The following is a 19,724-nucleotide window of genomic DNA, read 5'->3' on the forward strand; positions in this document are numbered from 1 at the left end:
AAAAATCACTTTGTATTCAAAATTCTCATTATTGATTAATTGCATTAGAAAGAATGCAAAGTGGTTTTTGGATTAGCCTTTTATAAAGGTTGGGGCTTCCCCTTAATCCTTCTTAAGTAGTGTTTGAATTGAAGTGTTGTACATTTCTTATTACCAAGTTTTGTTACTTAATTGCTCATATTTTCAGAGCTCTTGCTAATAAGATTCTATTAATTCTGTTAACACTTTTATAATTCTTTAAAATTTTCACTATTCAGTATATTATGCTTTATAGAAGAATGATTCTTGAATATTGTTGAACATTTTCTATAATATTTTTAAAAATTCTCTTTCTACTCAAACTCTTAACAGATGGGCTTGATTTGAAAACAGCAAGTTTATAAGTTAAACCAGTAGTTCTCAAAGTTTTTGGTCTCAAGAGCTTTTTAAAAGTTATTAAGTATTCCAGAGACATTTATGTGGGTTACATTTTTTCAATATTTGCCGTATTAGGAATTAAACCAAAATTTTAGAACACACAAATATCAAGCACACATTCCATTACTGTCAGAATGATGACATCATCACGGGTTATGTATCTGCTGGAAAAATACATTGTACATTTGTGAGTGAATGAGAGTGAAGAAAGGCAAATAATGGCCTATGAAAAATTTTAAACCTGCAAATCTCCTGAAAGGGTCTTCGGTCTCCAGGGCTTCCAGAATCATATTTTAAGAATTGCTAAATTAATATACTGATAAAAATGGAATGGACTAGTGGCAATCTACCTATTGTAAACCTGTATTAAATAATATTTAAACATATTTTGGCATAGAAATCTAATTCAGACCCTAGTTTTAGCTGCCATATATATGCTCTTCCATCACAGTCTCTTTAAACATGTTGAAGGATCCTGATTAATAGATTTATAAGTTTGCTCTTTGTGTCAAATTTTTTTTGTCGTGTTTAGGTTTGCATATATATATATATATTTTTTTTTTTAATAAATTCTTAATCTTGTCTTAAAAGGTTGGAAAACATTTATATAATAGGATTAAAAATGAACATATGCATAATTTAGGCTAAAGGAAAAGCTAAGATAAGATTCAGATACAAAAATATATTCCATAAGGTTACTAAAGGATCACATGAGCTTCCTAGTAAGTAAGTAAAGCAGAAAAGGATATGTTAGTTTTATTAGTCAGGGCTAAAAGAGTTAAGAAAAAAGTTATTTAAGGCAAATAACATTTTTACTGGTCTAGTGGTTTTAAATGCTTACATTTTTCATGCATATATATATTGATACTGATAAACTGCCTTTAATGCACCAGAATTACACTTTTATCTCTCAGTTAAACTGCTGGCAGTAGAATACTGCCTGTTAGTCTGAAGTCCAGATTCTTTTGTTCTATATTCACATGATGGAAACTGGGTGCTGGAGTAATTTTTTTCTCTTTCAGTGATGATAGAGAAAGTTATGGAATCAGAAACCAGAATGAAATTCTGTAGTAGTCAGTGTAATTCTGTCTTTAAGAGTACACTATGGAGCCAGACTTCCTCAGCTTCCTGAGCTGTGCGAGTTTGTGCATATCACTTAAACGTTCTGTGTCTAAATTTTTTAATATATGCAAAAAAATTTAGAACAGTGCCTGGCATATGTTAAGCACTATGTAAGTGTTAGCTTTTATAATTAATATATATTTTTAAGACTTGTCAGACTTTTAATTTTAAAATCCAAATATAGACTTTGCTGCTTTTAAGAACTATTTACTGTAGCATATTATAGTTGTTCTTGAGGTTTATAAAAAGCAGCATATGGATGTGGCTTAGCAAATACTTATTGCCAACACTCTCCTCTCTCCCTTTCCCTGTCCCCGCCTTATGATAGACAGCTTCCTTCTGAACCTGGATGAGACCTCAGAAATCTCTCCAGCTGAACAATTTTGGATAATTACTAACCAGTTCTCCCTGGTCCAGATACATTTTTACCACTTTTTGTTTTGACTTCCTTGAAGAAACTGCTTTATGTTAAAAATTAAAGATTTTTTAAAAATAATACTAAAAACAATTAGTAAAGAGTATGTTAAAATTCTGTTAATAAGAGCCAGGGCTTATATAATAAGAAAATTGGAGAAATGATATATTAAAGTGATGATGATGGTGGTTAATGCTGATAAAGCACTTAATATGAGCCAGGTTCTATTCTAAACACCTTACATTTGTTAATAAATTGAATCCATAACTATCCTCAGGCAGGCAATATTATTATCCCATTTTATAGATGATAAAATTAAGGTGCAAAGATGTTAAACAATTTACCTAAGATTACACGCCTCATAAAAGTATATGCCAAAAGAATACTCATAATGAGTAACTGAAACTTTCTACTTACTAAGAAAAGAAAATAAACTGTAAAGGAAAATAGTAATCGCTTTGTTAGACCAATTATGAAAATATAGCCTATTATGAAAATTTATGGATTTGAAATGACAAGACTCAAAGAGGAAAAAAATGAAGACTTATTCCTCTTGATATCTAACTTATGTAATTAAATGATCATTAATACTACTATGGAGTTTCTTTTTTAACAAGAAAGCTTTCATAATTAATCTTTTTAAGTAACTTCAAGTAGAAGGAATAGAATAATTAGGGTTTTTGATCATGAACACTGAGGTTTAGTCAAAGGTCACATTGGTATTTGAAACAGGTCACACATGTATTGACATTAATACCTCTTTATTTTAGTTAGATCTCCTCATTCAGAATATGAGTGATATTAATGCAAGCATATACACACTTCATAAGAAGAAAATGTACTGCTAGAAACTGAACATCAATATTTTCAATTAAATTCTAATACAGTTGGCTTGCAATAAGTGATATATTGAATTTGGTCCACAGTTTTAAAGAAGGGAAGCAGAGTTAGAGGCCAAGAAAGGAGGTAAAAGAGGGAGATAACAGTAAGGAACTCTGATAGGATATGGTTAATTGACATAATAAGTAGTGATATATGCTATTTCGTTGTTTTCCAGATTGTATCTTATTCTCTTATGGCATATTTAAGTGTTTAGTAGGTTTTAAAAATCACTATGAAACAAAATATCAGAAGAAAAGCTGATTGAGGGGAAGGCACATTTGAATTGATAAAATGTCTGAGTTATAAATGGTTTTTTAAAAGGAATGTATTTTTTCCAAGTATGTACAGTGGAATACTTTTTAAATATCAGGTAGTCAATTGAATTAATGGTTTTGGAGCTCCAAGGAAGAGTTCTGGGCTACAGATGTAAATTCGAGATGATGTGCATATTTAGGTTTTATTCCTTAAAAAGTGAATCTTGTATCTCTATGATAAAATAACCTTTTTTTTAAATCATAGAGATGGTTTATTGGTTTATTAATTAATAGGGACCTCTTACCAGTTTAGATGTCACATTTGAGCCATTATTATGAGCTTGAATGTTTGAATATAGTCATGAACTTTCAGGAAACTATTAAGTCAGCCTTAATATGTAGCCAACAAGCTGGACTGATTGAACACAGCTTCAGTCAATATTGATTGAGCCTTAGATCAAAGTCCACAGTATTCTCTTGCTTGGCTTATCAAACCATTGGTTAATGCCTATATTATGGTTCTGATCAAAAGTATCTGCTTTGAATATAAAAGGCATTAGAATATGCTTATGTTTGATCTAGTCTGGAGGTAGAAAAAGAATTCAGACAGTCCCTGCTCTCCTAGTAACTCAGTGTCCCTAATAGACAATAACCTTTTAAAAAATAAACTGTTTTACAGAGATGAGCAGAAAAGGTTTTCCAGTAAGGTACAGGTAGTTTTCTTCACTGAGATGGCATTTGAATAGATCTTTAAAGGATGAGGCAGAGCATTGACAGCTGAGAGAATGGTATAAATAAAAAAGGCACGGATGGGAAACGGACTTGGCCCAGTGGTTAGGGCGTCCGTCTACCACATGGGAGGTCCGCGGTTCAAACCCGGGGCCTCCTTGACCCGTGTGGAGCTGGCCCATGCTGCAGTGCAGTGCTGATGCAAGCAAGGAGTGCTGTGCCACGCAGGGGTGTCCCCCGCGTAGGGGAGTTCCACGCGCAAGGAGTGCGCCCGTAAGGAGAGCCGCCCAGCGCGAAAGAAAGTGCAGCCTGCCCAGGAATGGCGCCGCCCACACTTCCCGTGCAGCAGACGACAAGCTGACAAAGAAACAAGACGCAGCAAATAGACACAGAGAACAGACAAACGGGGCGGGGGGGAGGGAATTAAATAAATAAATAAATCTTAAAAAAAAAGGCACAGAGTTCTGTTAAACTAAGTTAATGCTTAACAAGTAATTCCATTTATGGAAAATTATCATAATCTATTTTATTTGAACTTTACTTTGGCAATCAAATATTTCAGAGACCTTCAGAATTTTTCTTTTTTAATTCAAAGGTGTTCAGGAATTATTTTCTCAGTATTCTTATCAAGGATTTCTCAAAAATCTGGGAATTCTTCCTGAAGTTTACTTAAAAATCACCTAGCAGCAGACTTAATGTAAGAAATGCAATTTAAAGTGATTAATTACACATTTATCAAAGAGCATGACTAAAAAACACTGACTTCCAGGGCTGAGGATACTGTAGTGGAACTGGTACATCGTGAGTACATGTAAAATTGGTAATATTCCCTTTTGGAAATTAGTAGGACTTTATATAGTAACTCAGGAAAGTTATATGCTCTATGATATTCCTGGCAGTGACAATTAGAAATCTCTTTATATTCATGTATCTAAAGTATATCAGCACAGAGGAATAATATGATACTCTTGACCTGATAATTTTGAATATTGTCTAACAACATACAAAATGGCTGATGCGGGGTTAAGAGGAAAAAAATCAACATGAAGTTCACTGTGGCTACAATCAGGCAGTGATTTGCTTAAGTATGTAAAAATGAAAAAAACTGTTGGGGTAGTAGGATTAGGGATTATTTCCCAATTTCAGAAAGGTTCCATTATTGTTATAATACTTTTTATTTTTCAATGCTTCCGCAAGGGGGAGCAATTAGTATTAGCAGATATTTGAGTAAATCACAGAAGTCTCGAGATTTTTAGCTTTTGGCTTTATTAAGTATAAAATTTTAACAGCAATATTTTGTCTTGATGTTAGTTGAGAAAAACATCACTTATTGAAACTAGTTAGAAGAAGGAGCAATCTACGATAGTGAAAATCAGACATCTTTGTTTTAAGGAATTTTTTTTACCTTCTTTTAGATGCAAAAACATGAATTAATGGCTTATTAAATAATGCTAAATTACCTTAAAGAGATTTTTAAATGGTTTTCCCTGTTGTATACAGAATTTACAAATAGAAAGCAGTTAGAGTACTCTTAATCAAGTCTTCTTAAAAGCTGTTATTTTTCCTAACAAAGCCTTTTTTCACAAATCATGTTTTATCTGAACCAAATAAGTGCTGTACCTGCAATTAAACTATACTTGTTAGTTCCTTGAGAAGATTTGTATTGTAAATAGTTTTCCTTTCCATGTAAATATTGGTATATTAAAGATAAAAAACACAAGTAGTTTTGAGAGCTGTAGAAATTGACTTGAGATCAAGACTTTGAGAAGAAACTTAAGACTTGGCTTTCTTATCAAAAAACAGGCAGTATTTCAAATGGATGGTCCTTTGTTTATGTATAGTAAGGCATTAATTTTGTTACAGTTATTATGAGACTGTGAAAAAATCCAAGATAGACCTTAACCCACCTTAAATTAACCTAATTGTGGAAAATTCTTGTTTTATGGTGAACCCCTAAATGTACCCTGAGTCTGTGGCCAGGATGACTCTAATTAATCACATATCTGTAAAGTACTTCCTTTGAGTGCTTAGTGATAAAATAGAAGAGTAAGGCATGCTCTTTGCCCTTTGAAGAATAATTTAATGGTATTATTTATCAATAATATCAGTAAAGCATTCTCAACTATTGCTGTTATTTTTACTGCTATTCTAATTATGAATTAGAATTAGTCTTATGTAGCATTTAAAATAACTCCCTGAATATATTTTTACCTATTATACAAAGATGGTAATATTTAGTATTAATTTCTTCCTAATACATTATCTAATTTTATTTTAAAATGCACCTATACATAAGGCAAAATAGTGTTTTATATATTATATTTAGACAACATCTGGGACTAGATTTCTTATTTTGCAAATCAGTGTCTCGTAGAAACCCTGGGGTAAAAACTATATATATATAAATATATATATGTTCTTTTATGTTTAACAGTCACAGCAAATATATATTCTGATATGCATTCCTTTTCCTCAGTCACCTGTTTTCATTTGTTCAGTAAACATTTTGGGGACATAAATGTTCTATTGACATATTCCTCCTTGAGTTTTATGTAACAGTGTTTGAACCTTTCTTCAAGCCTTCCCTGTCACTCCCATACCCCTTTTAAAGCCATTCTTAATGGCTTAAAATAAAGATACGTACTTTTTTCACTTTTTTATTTCAATTTTGTTACCACTTGCCTTTTTCATGAAGTTACCTGGTGCTTAAAGTACCATATATTCATTTGGGCTTAGCTTTCTATGCATGAATGAGAGACTAGCATAGAAATAGAGTTCCTTTTTCTGTATTATTTCTTGTAGACATGTGCATCTGGTCTTGGGGAGGGAAAGTAGAGCAATAGCTATTTAATTTGTATAAGTATTTGCTTGCTCATTAGTTTGAGATTTGAACCAAACCAACATACATAAAAAGATTACAGATTTTCAGAACTCTTGGCTGAGGGTGATAATTTGAAAATTCAGCTGACTTAAGGGAGAAAGAATTTATTGGTACATGTAACTGAGAATTCTGAATTGAGCATGAGTGAATCCAGTGACTCTTAACAGTATCATTAGGAATATCATTCTCTCCTTTATTTCTGTTTTCTTCTGTGTTAGCTTTATTTTCAAGCAGACTTTCCTTAAAAGTGGCAATAATAATGATCAGCAATTAATTGCAGGCTTACCTAACTTAGGTTAACTATGTCAGAAAAAAAAAAAAAAAGAATTCCACTTTTTCCAATAGTGTAACCCAAAGTCCTGGGATCAAGTCCTGGTGGCCTGCTTTGGGTAATATGCCTCCAGTCACTGTGGCTGGAAAGGCGGACTGTTCCAGGCAAGTCTGGATCATATGTTTATTCCTGAATTTAGTGGTGCAAATTGAATGGAATCAGGATTTTGAGACCAACTCTGCATGAACCACATGAACTAAGAGTGAGTAGGGATGGAAGTTTCTCCAAAGTCTCTAGGACTTTTTTTGTTATTACAGCCTAGGTTGGTAAAAACAGAATATTCACTATTGTATAAAAATATTATAAAACTGTTATTCACAGGTTGGCAAAGGATTACCACAATGCTAGACTCTATGTGCCTTAGTTGAGTCCTTCCAAAAGGTTTTTGCATATTATAATCATCTGGGAAGCTTTTAAATAGCTCTGTGTCTTACCTGTATGGCAAATCAATTAGATCATTATTTCTGGAGGTGGTATCCAGGCCTTTGTATTGTTTTGAAGCTTCCCAAGTTTGATTTCAGTACAAGAGCAAGCTTCAAAACTAGAGCATTATTTCAGTGCTTCTCAAACTTTGAGGTATGTAAGAATCACCTGGAGAGCTTCTTAAATGCAGAGTGCTAAGGCCCACGCCCAGAGATTCCCATTCAGTAGTTCTGAGGAGGGGCCTGAAGGATATGTGTTTGTAAGACATTCCTAGGTAGTACTGATATTTGCAGGTCCTAGGACTCTACCTTGGATAATTACGTTAGATTGTTGATATCTAGAAAATTTGCCAGTATTGAGCTCTTCAAGTTGAGGATTACTGTTGTCATTTTTCCATTTACTAGTCTGTAAGTTGTTTTGTAACTTTTATTTAATTCTGAACAGTTCCTTCAGTAGCATTTGCTGCACTAGATTTTACAGTACAGATGTACAGTACAGTACAGATGGGAAGGACGCAAGTTCACATAATTTCAAATTATTTTTTTGTTGTTGCATGAAGAAGATTGTGATTATGACATTATAAAATCCTTCAATTTACTTATTTTATATTTTTAGGAGGTACGGGGGATTGAACCCAGGACCTTGTAGAGGGGAAGCACGCACTCAACCACTGAGCTACACCCACTCCCCCAAATCCTAAAATTTGTTCAGAGAATTTGTCTTTAACACAGACATAGAAAGTAACAGAGCCGGTTTATCTGCCGGTATACCTAGTTAATTTTTCACTTTAGTTCCCCTTTGCCCTTTAACCTCAGTGATGTTGCACATAATTGGGCTTAGTTCCCCTTTGCCCTTTAATCTCAGTAATGCTGCATGTATTTGGGCTAAGTCATTTCTATTTTAAATACATTTCTGATTAATATCTAATATATGCCTTGAAGTTATTTAGAATTGTATATACTGTGTTACTGTTCCCTAGCGTTGTTTTTATAATCAAATATGACACCTACTTTTGGACACAATATTTACATTGCTATATTAATTGTAGGTGTTTCCTTACACAAATGCTTAAACATTTGTTTTCCTCTCCTTGCAAATGAGAGTTGACTTGCCAATTTATTTTGAATATTGTATATGGTAAAAATTAAAGCATGCTGTAGAAAAACTGTGTACTAACTTTTTTTAAATACTGTTTTGTTTTTAAATAGGCTAATAGCTCGTCAGCTTGCTAAAATCCATGCTATTCATGCACACAATGGCTGGATTCCCAAATCTAATTTATGGCTAAAGATGGGAAGATATTTCTCTCTAATTCCCACAGGATTTGCAGATGAAGACATTAATAAAAGGTAAAATTACTTAGACATGTGAAATTCTTTATTTTTTACATTACTTTGTTCTGTAATAGAGGTTTCAAAGATAACTACGAGGTTTCTGCGTATAAAATCTGGTTTGGCTTATCTCGTTGCATTGAAGTCTATTTTACTTCAATCAGTTCTTCTGATCTCAGATGGCAATACAGAAATAACTGCCTCTGCTCTCCAGTCCCCTCCAAAAAAAAGAGAAAAGCCTACAAAGCAGAGTGGAGAATGGAGGCCAAGAAGTTTAGAACATTTATTTGGAAATAAATGAAGTATATCATTATACTTATTTTCAAAAATGTGGGTACATTTTTTAATACAAGCTTTTTTTTCCCCCGGTACCCGAACTGCTTTGAGTAGACCTAAAGATCAGTATTGGAGTAGCATAATAATAATGTTGGAGTATGAAAAACTTTGGGTTGTCTCAGTTTATTGTGATTCTTTAAATCTCGGAAAATGAGGTCAAAAATTCAATTACTGAAGTCTTACCTAGCTTTTGTAAGACTGACTCTCCAGATTCAATTTAACTTAGGTATTTTATTATTTTCTATATTAAAAATATATAGATCAGTGCTTAGAATCTGACTTATGTGAATATATTTTCAAATAGTGTGATTTAGTACTAATACAAAAATTAGAAATCCTATTTTTCCTTTATAGCTAAAACATACTTGATGGCTGTATTTTTGTATTCAGGAATCCTTTTTTCAGGTGCAGCATAGAAACGCAGAACTTATAGATTCTTTTCTTGTTCCTTTTTATTATAATTCATTGGAAAGAAATTGCTCTATTCTGTTTGGATTATTTCAGAGATTAGTTTGTTTCACTCTGTGTAAGAGTTTGTAATTGATGGCTTCTGCAAGTGTGGATATTCGGTTTAGAAACTAGGCATAAAAATAGAGAATTCTCTTTTGAAATAGCTATTTTAATTAAAGATTTTGAGGAAAACCACTTAAGGAAAGAAAATATCTGTAAAATGGAGATGACAATACTATATCTACTATTGTTGTGAGGACTAAATGTAAAACATTTAGAATAGTGTCTAATAAATGTTAGCTGTTAGCTATATACATTACTTTTTTCTTCAGTTTTGTAATGATTTTATACCAGATTTTTAAACTGCTCATTTTCTTTTCATTAGTGTTTAAGTTCATTATAAATAGTTTTCTTTGTTCCAACTTTTGGAATAATATACCTAATGTTTGATGTCAGAAGTATGTGCAGTCAGATGGAAAGGGCTTGTTCAAAATAAATTTTAATCCTTATTCAAACTTGAAAAAATGTCCAAGATAAACAGGATATAACTCTTCTTTTGAAACTAAAAGGTTCCTAAGTGATATCCCAAGCCCTCAGATTCTTCAGGAAGAGATGACTTGGATGAAGAAGATTCTTTCCAGTCTGGGCTCACCAGTTGTACTTTGCCATAATGACCTATTGTGTAAGAATATAATCTACAATGAGAAACAAGGTAGGTATTTGACCTTAGTAGTAAGTAAAGTTGATTTCTTTTGTGTTCCTAATGGTCCTTTGATCTTTATATAAGTAAAAATAAATTTAATTCAAATGTAAGGATTAAAAAAAATGCAAGGATAAAGTCTTAAAAGAATTTCTTTTAGGTTATAAAGTCATGATAACTGATAAAATTAGGAATATTTTATTATCAATATATTTTGTTTAAAATGTATTTATTAGAATCACCTTGTTAGAATCACTTTGTTGTACCTGTTAGATTTTTAAATGTAAAATGATAAAAATTGACTGTTTATAAATTTAACTGTAAAACCTGTTTGATTCTTGGTTTGAAAATGCACCTGCTTGTAATGGGCGTTGTTAAAAAAAAAAACAACCATTTGACACTGCACTGCTTTATAAACAGGAATTTTCTTACAGTGTTGGAAAGGACAACAGTATAAGGAACAAGTGTGTCTCCAGGTTTCCCATTATCTGTTTATTCTGCTGATTTGTTAGATATTTTGATGTTAAGGAGAGAGCCACAAATGGAGGAAAATGTAGTTGCTCAAATTCATATCTACCAAAATAATAATCAAGAAGTTTTGGTAAATAGTTTTAACATTTCTTTGAGGTAGATGGTGATACTTTTTGGTAGAATGTCATTTGTGATTGTTCTTATCTTGCTGTATTCAAATTCTCTATGTTTGCATATTTAAGAAACACTTCGTTGTATTATATCATTGGATAAAGTGGTTTGAGGTTTGGTTGCTAAATGACAGATGCTCTTTAGTACTGACTTTAAATTTAAAGATAGAAAGTTTGGTTGATCTATTATTAATTCAAAAAGTATGTTTGAAACTACGAAGGTATTCTATAGGATACACGTTTTTGAAGATAATCATTTTAAGTTGGAAGATCATATTTTAAATTAAAGTTGTACTGTTGTAAAGATACTAACTAAAGCCAAGGAATTCTGATTAACGTGGTCATAATTAAATTAATTTACTATTTATGACCTTTCTAAGCAGATTATATATTGAGACTATTCTAATACAGATATCCAGGTGACTTTAACTTGAAGACGACTAACCAAAGGAGCACTGTCAAGGGTGGTAGACTTTTAAGTACATGTTTTCAAAATGAGTATCCATTATATTTGATAATTAATGTGGCTTAGACATTCTATTTTTCAAAAATATACTGACCTAACTTTATTTTGAATGGTTTTGAAGTCTCTGTGGGGAGTTTTTTTTTTTTTCCCTAAACTTCAGGTATCCCTAAAACATTAAGTACTTGACAGTGTCCTTAAACGTATATTGTCTATGTATTAAATATAATTATCATACTATATATGCACTACACCATATACTAGTAACCAAATCTCAATGCCATTTGTGAGATGAGAGGCATTAGTTATGTGTTAAGACAATGTATTAGCTTTTAAGTTCAGTGCAAGACCTAATAACACATTTTATATAATGCCGTTTCAAATGAGGGACTTCATCTTACATTTGAAGTGGACACTCAGCTTTATTTTTAACTGCAAGTTAAAGAGAATTTGTTATTTCCTTTGGAATATGATTTTAATCTTTCATATTTTTATTTTATAAGTTTCTTTTGCATTTTCATTTCACAGAACAAACTTGTTTTATAAAACCAAAAAATAAGGGACCAAAAAAATCAGATTACTTTGTGCTAGGTATTAAAAAATACGTTTTTTACTTTTAAAATTTTAAATAGTTGTCTATCTCTAAACTATTGGTTAGTGATATAAAAAGTTCCCATTTTTAAAAATAAAATCTTTATGCTTCCCTTCAACTGTGGGAGTTAAAAGTTGTCGTTTATTTTAGCAAGAGTTACCTGAAATGATTCAAACTTTTATGTTTGTTTTTTTCCCCTTACACAGAAAAATAATTTTCACAATTCAACAAAGCCATGTAATTATATTGACATATTTTTTACAGTTTGCACTTTTTTATTGAAGACTGCTTTGTACCATTTATTTCTTCTTGTCCTTGTGTGTGTTTGTGTGTTATATAGATGTTCTGTTTTTTTTTCCCCAGTAGTTTTATGTCTGCTAAGAAGGGTAGATATGGACCCTGTGAGATCCTTTTTTTTTTAAAAATCAGTAATTCCTATGTGATTAGTAGATATATAAGCACTAAGAAAATATTGTTGGAATGTTGTTCAGGTAAAATCTAAAACTCATGAAAATGTGGCAAGAAGCTTATTCCAGTCTTTGATATTTTGTCTCAAATTAGGAGCTGTGTACCATGCCTTATTCTTAAAAAAAAAAAAAAAGAGTTCTATAAATTCAGTAAGTTTAATAGGCAGAAATTATTTGTGGCTGTAACATAGTATTAATATTTTATTTTTTGATGGTAGTCTCAAAAGGGTACAATAAAATTAGAGATTATAATTGCCTTAACATGGGCTCAGTATCTCTCTGTTGTATACTTCAGAACCTTTCTTTCTCTGAAGTGTAGATTGTAGGTGAACTTCATGAATTTATATAGGATCGTTTTGAAGCCTCTGCATGTATTTTTAAATTGTAACAATTTTGTATGTTGTACTAGGTTAAAAACCTGTAAGTTAACTGATAAAAGCTGATGTATTAAAGCTAAGTTACAGGAAGTGGATGTGGCTCATGTTTGAGCTCCAGCCTACCACATGGGAGGGCCTGGGTTTGGTTCCCAGTGCCTCCTAGAGAAGACGAGCAGAACAGTGAGCTGGCCAACAGGCAGGTGTGGTGAGCTGACACAACATGGTGATGCAACAAGACGACACAAAGAGGAAAGACATTGAGAGACATGGCAGGGCAGGGAGCTAATGATTGAATGCCTCTCTCCCACACGGGAGGTCCCAGGCTTTGTTCCCAGTGCTTCCTGAGGGGAAGATGACCAGACACAGAGAACATGCAGTGAGCAGACATGGAGAGCAGACAGTGAGTGCAAAACAGCAAGGGTTGGGGAGGAATAAATTAAAAAGAAATCTTAAAAAAAAGAGTTAAGTTTTAACTAAGACAAGTCAGAAAGAGTACCCATTTTGGAATCAGGCATATTGTGTTCAAATCCCTGCTCAGTCACTTACTGTAGTTTTAGACAAGTCATTTTATCCCTTTTTAAAGTGTTTTATATTTGATCCTTGACTGTATGCATCAGAATCATCTAAGGTGCTTGGTCAAAATGCAGACTTTGGAACCTACCCAAGACCAAATGAGTAAGAACTTTCATAGATGGACTCAGGAATCTGCATGTTTAACAGGTTCTCAGGCAATTCTTATACATACTTAATTTTTCTTCTTTATTAGAGAAGTTATGAGTTTATAGAACAATCATCCATAAAATATGGAGCTCCCATATACGTCCCCACCAACACCTTGCGTTGGTGTGGAACATGTGTTATAATTGACAATAACATATTTTTATAATTTTACTATTAATTAAGTCTGTGAGTTAACGTGGGGTTCACTGTAGAGTGTAGTTCCATGAATTTATTTATTTATTTATTTTTTGGAGGAGAAAAGACTTTATTAACCATCTTGCAAGAACGAATGCAGACCTGGATAAAACTACCGACACACCAAACAGCAAGAATGCTGAGGCTTATATCCCCCACCTAGCACGCAGGGCCCTCCCTGGTCCCCACTGACTGGGCCCTTCAGGGGTCCCAGCCTCTCTGCGTGGCCTAACTAAGCTCTGCGTCCCGCGCCAGTCCCTGCTCCCGCCTCTCCACACCCGCGGGCTGGGCGCTCCCATGAATTTATTTTTTAAAATTTATATTCTATTACCATTTATACATTTCCCCTTTTCATCATATTCACATATATATTTCAGTGTTGCTAATTGCATTCATAGTGCTGTGCTTCCATCAGCACTGTCTATTACCAAAACATTTCCATTTCAAAGAGGAATCCTGTACATTTTAAGCCTTAACTTCCCATTCCTTTTTCCTACCCTATATTCTTTATTCTGACTCAGAAGTTTGCTTATTTTAATTGATTCAAATCAGTGAGATCATATAATATTTATCCTTTAGTGTCTATCTTATTTCACTCAACATGGTATCTTCAAGGTTCATCCATACTGTTACATGTGTCAGGACTTCATTCTCTTCATGACCGAATAATATTCTAATACATGTATGTATCACTTTTTATTTTTCCATTCATCAGTCCATGGGACACTTGGGTTGCTTCCATCTTATGGCAGTTGTAAATAATGCTGATATGAGTATTGGTGTGCAAATATGTAAGTCCCTGCTTTCAGTTCTTTAGGTTATATACCTCATAATGTGTTTGCTAGATAATATGGTAGTTATATACTTGGCTTTCTGAGGAACTGCCAAACTGTCTTCCACAGTAACTGTATCATTTAATTCCCACCAGCAATGAGTGCGCCTGTTTCTCTACATCCTCTCCAACACTTATTTTCCATTTATTTTTATTTATTTATTTTAGTAGCAGTCATTCTGATGGGTGTGAAATGGTATCTCATTTGGTTTTTTTAAAAAAATTTATTGAAGTATATCACTTATAAACATAAACATATATATCATCATACAGGACTCTCATTACTCACTCTACCACCAATACCTTGCATTGTTGTTAAACATTTTTAACTAATGATTAAAGAGCATTGTCAAAATGTTACTACTAACTAAAGTATTTTTCCCCTAACCACGCTGTTATTATTATCCTTATATCATTTATATGAGCATACATAAACAAGTGTATAGCAAAAGTCATGAACTTACAAAACAAACATGAACAACATCATACAGGGGTCCCCATACATCAGCCTTCCACCAACACTCTGCATTGCCAGGAAATGTTTGCTAACAAATAATGAAAGAATATTGTTAAAATCTTACTACTAATTATCTTACATTTGGTGTATTTTTCTCCCAACCCACCCTATTATTATTTTTTAAATATATTTTTTCACGACAGAAGTTGTAAACTTATAAAACAATCATGCACATGCACAGTCCATAGGTCACACCAGTTGTATTTGTCCCATGCTTCTCCACATTCCCATCACCCTGCAGTAGTACATCTGCCCTAGCTCACAAGGGACACCTGTGCATCTGTACCATCAACCACAGTTCTCATTCATCTCTTGGTCCACTGTGCTGTTCACTTCCTAGGTTATTCTCTAGCATTTTGTCAATTGGCATTTACACACCTAGGCTACTATTTTCAGCCACATCCTCATTTATTAATTAGCTGCTACTCACTATTTGTTACCATCCTCTCTATACATTTCCACACCTTTACAATAGGCTAATTAAAACTTATTTTATTTATTTCTCATCCCCCCCATCCTCTTATCTGCTTCCTGTGTCCACTTGCTATGTTCTTCTGTGTCCACTTGCATTGTCAGGCGACACTGGGAAACTGCATCTCTTTTTTTTGTTGCATCATCTTGCTTCGTCAGCTCTCTATGTGTGTGGCACCATTCCTGGGCGGGCTGTGCTTCTTTTCGTGCAGGGTGGCTCTCCTAGTGGGGCACACTCCTTGTGCGTGGGGCTCCCCTGCATAGCAGAGCACTCCTTGTGCGCGGCAGCGCTGTGCATGGGACAGCTTGCCACACGGGTCAGGAGGCTCTGGGTATCGAACCCTGGACCCTCCATATGGTAGGCAGACGTTCTATCAGTTGAGCCACATCCGCTTCCCCTAATTAAAACTTCTACACACATTAAATATCAGTAGTTCTCCTCTTATCTCCTTTAAGAATCCACCATCTACCATCTGGTCTTGAGGATCTTTTCCTGCAATTTCTTCTAGAAGCTTTATGACTCTTTTACTTTTAGGTTTTTGATCCATTTTGAGTTAAGTACCACTTGTTGAATGGCATGTTCTGCCCGAGCTGTGTGGGTTTGTCAGGCTAGTCAAAACTCACTTGACCGTATATATGAGGGTCTATTTCTGAACTATCAATTTGGTTCCATTGGTCTTTGTGTCTTTATGCCAGTACCATTGTGTTTTTACCACTATAGCTAGGTAGTATGATTTAAAGTCTGGAGTTGGGGGTTTCCTTTTCCTCTTTAAGATGTTTCTGGCTATTCAGGACCCCTTACCTTTCCAAATAAATTTGATAATCATGCTTTCAATTAAAAAAAAATGCTGGTGGCATTTTTATCAGGATTGCATTGATAATGCGATATTTAGTCTTCCAATCCGTGAGCATGGAATGTTCTTCCAGTTATTTAGGCCTTTTTAAATTTAACGGTGAGTCGCAGTTTTCTGAATACAAGTGCTTTACAACATTGGTTAAGTTTATTCCTGACTATTTGGGTTTTATCTGTCATTTTATTTTCCCCACTCTTGACACTTTTAGTTAGTTTTATTGATTCATTTCTAAACTCTCTTCCAGGCCTCTCTCTCCCATCTTTTCTTTTCAGGCTCTAGCACACCCTTTAATATTTCCTGAAAATCTGGTCTCTTGGTTAGAAATAATCTCAGTTCTCTTTATCTGTGAAAATTCTAATCTTGCCCTCATTTTTGAAAAACTATCTTCCTGGATGTAAGATTCTTGGCTGAAAGTTTTTCTCTCATAGTATCTTAAATATATTATACCACTGTCTTCTTGTCTCCATGGTTTCTAATGAGAAATCAGCACTTAATCATATTGGTTATCCCTTATATGTTATGCATTGCTTTTCTCTTGCTGTTCTCAGAATTCTCTGTCTTCGGCGTTTGACATTCCGATTAGTATGTGTCTCAAAGTTGGTCTTTTTGGATTTTTTTTGGATGGGAGTACGTTGTGCTTCTTGGACATGGATATCTGTCCTTCAATAGGGCTAGGAAGTTTTCTACCAGTATTTCTTCAAATATTCCTTCTGCCCCTTTTCCCTTCTCTTCTCCTTCTGGGACACCCATGACACATATGTTTGCATGTCTTTTGCTGTCATTTAGTTCCCTGAGACCTTGTTCAATTTTTTCCATTCTTTATCTGTTCTTTTGTATGTTCACGTTCATATGCCATTTCTTCAAGCTCATCAATCCTTCTGCCTCCTCAAATCTGCGTTACATGATTCTGATGTTTATTTAATTTCATTTATTGTGCCTTTCATTCTCATAAGATCTGCTGTTTTTCTGTGTATGCTTTCAAATTCTTCTTTGTGGTCATCCAGTGTCGTCTTAATATCCTTAATCTCTTTAGCCATTTCATTGAAATTTTTAAGGAGATTTGTTTGAACATCTGTGGTAAGTTATCTCAGCCTTTTTATATCATTTGGAGGCTTTTTCCTTTAAGTGGGCCATATCTTCCTGTTTCTTGGTGGGAATTGTAAGTTTTTGTTGGTTACTTGGCATCTGGCTTACTAGAGTATTTGGGGTGTGCATTTTTTCTCTTTAGTTTAGGGCTTCCTGCCCTTTTTCCCTTATTGGTTGTGCAGTATGAGCCAAGGATGTAGTTGGTGCTGAAAGCTTTGGAGACTCAAGCTGCCCTCATTTCCCCAGGGACCAGTGAAGCTTCTCCCAGCTTTCTCTTTGCCAAGGATAGGGACAGAGTCACAGCTGTGTGGAATAATCCAAGTCGTGCAGGCCTAAACGGTAGTTGCCCAGAGAGACTGATGAAGCTTCATACCCTTTCTCCCCTGCCTGGGGTGAGGATGGAACTGCAGGTGTTGGTAGCAGTCTATGCAGTGCAGGTCTAAGATAACTGCATTTGCCCCAGTAGGCTTCTGATTATTCAGTCTATGCCAGCCAAAGGTAACTGCAGTTACCTGGATAGGCTGCTACACGACCTGCCAGCCTCCTCCCTGCCAGAGGTGGGGTCGAAGCCTATCCTCAGGCTGCAGACTGAACTGGGTGAAAGAAACCGGTTCCTATTGTCACTGTGAATTTCCATCATCCAGGCTTCCCCTCATGCTGGGGGCAGAGTCAGAATGGTGGCTACTGGCCTCTTTCTACTTGGACAGATTCAAGCCCTAACTGTTCCTCGGGTTATGCCTTATCCAGCTTAGTCTGCTAATCAGTAGCCAAAATCGGTGGCCAGCTGTCTCCTCTTCCCCTGTTTTTGGGAAATGGAACTTCCAATTCCAGCCACAGAATAGCTCCTGGGGCGGCTTGTGCTACCAGAAGTAGGATAATCACTGGCCTCCACAGCTTGGCTGGTAATTTCCTGGAGAGGCTGGTGCAGGCCCTCCCAAGTTCCTTCCTGCCTGAGATGGGGCTGGAGCCTAGGCTAGAGCTGCAATCTGACATGGATGGAAAGAAGCTGGTCCCCACAAGCACTGTGATTTTCAGTCTGCCCAGCTTCCCCTCATGCAGGGCAGAGTCAAAATGGTGGCTACCGGCGTCTTTCTGAATTGGGCAGGTTCAAACTTTAGCTGTTCTTAGAATTATACTTTAGCCTGCTGAATTTACTCATCAGTAGCTGAAGTCGGTGCCCAACCATCTCTTCCTCCTGTTTTTGGGCTGTGGAACTTTAAGTTCCAGCCACAGAACAGCTCCCAAAGCAGCTTGTACCTCCAGTGGAGGATGGTCACCAGCCTCTGTGGTGTGGAGCATTGTACTTATGAGTCTTTTCTGCAGATGGGCAGTCTCCTCCTCCCATTCCTTCAGGGATGTGGCAGGATGCTCTTCTGGTCTCTTGGAGCCTCCAAACAGGTGCTTTAGATAAGATAGCTCTGGGTGATACTAACTGCCCTGTAGCAGGAGCTGACTCTAGGAACTCCTTACTCTGCCACCATCTTGCTGGTTGTCCCTCTCATTTGGTTTTGATTTACATTTCCCTGATAATTAATGATGTTGAGCGTCTTTTCATGTGCTCTCTGGCCATTTGTGTGTCTTCTTTGGGGAGATGTCTCTTTAAGTCTTTTGCCCATTTTAAAATCGGGTTGTTTGTTTTTTGTTAAGATGAAAGATTTCTTTATATATTGTGGATAGTAAACCTTTATAGTATATTTAGCTTCTAAATATTTTCTCTCATTATGTAGGTTGCCATTTTACTTTCATGGTAGTCTTTTTTGAAGTATTGGGGCCTGGGATTGAACTGGGACCTCAAATGTGGGAAGCCTGCTCTCAGCCACTGAGCCACGTTGGCTACCCTAAGTTGGTTTTTTCATTTGTTTGCTTTTTGTTTGTTTGTTTGTATATTTGTTTGTTTTTAGGAGGCACTGGGAACTGAACCTATGATCTCCCATGGGGGAAATAGGCGCTTATCTTCTTGAGCCACATCTGCTCCTGATAGTTTTTTGGCGTGCCAAAGTTTTTAATTTTGATGAGGTCCCATTTATCTATTTTTTCTTTTGTAGCTTGTGGTTTGGTTATAAAGTGTATGGAACCATTGCCAACACAAGATCCTGAAGGTGCTTCCCTGTATTTTCTTCTATATTTGATAATTCTAGCTCATATATTTAGGTCATATATTTGAGTTGATTTTTGCACATAGTGTGAGGTAGGAGGTCCTCCTCTTTTTCTGTTCTTTTTTGCACATGGAGAGCTAGT

At 35.0% G+C, this 19,724-nt stretch overlaps 1 protein-coding gene across 1 annotated transcript in view; it reads left to right on the forward strand.

Moving 5' to 3' along the window:
• Positions 1-19,724, forward strand: part of ETNK1 (ethanolamine kinase 1) — a 60,651-nt gene that overhangs the window by 16,215 nt on the left and 24,712 nt on the right. The window contains exons 3-4 of the mRNA XM_004448646.5: positions 8,663-8,803; positions 10,141-10,283. Coding sequence (XP_004448703.1) covers positions 8,663-8,803; positions 10,141-10,283 — 284 coding nt within the window. The remainder of the gene's footprint in view (positions 1-8,662; positions 8,804-10,140; positions 10,284-19,724) is intronic.

Source organism: Dasypus novemcinctus, chromosome 20, assembly GCF_030445035.2.
Source record: "Dasypus novemcinctus isolate mDasNov1 chromosome 20, mDasNov1.1.hap2, whole genome shotgun sequence".
Lineage (NCBI taxonomy): Eukaryota > Metazoa > Chordata > Mammalia > Cingulata > Dasypodidae > Dasypus > Dasypus novemcinctus.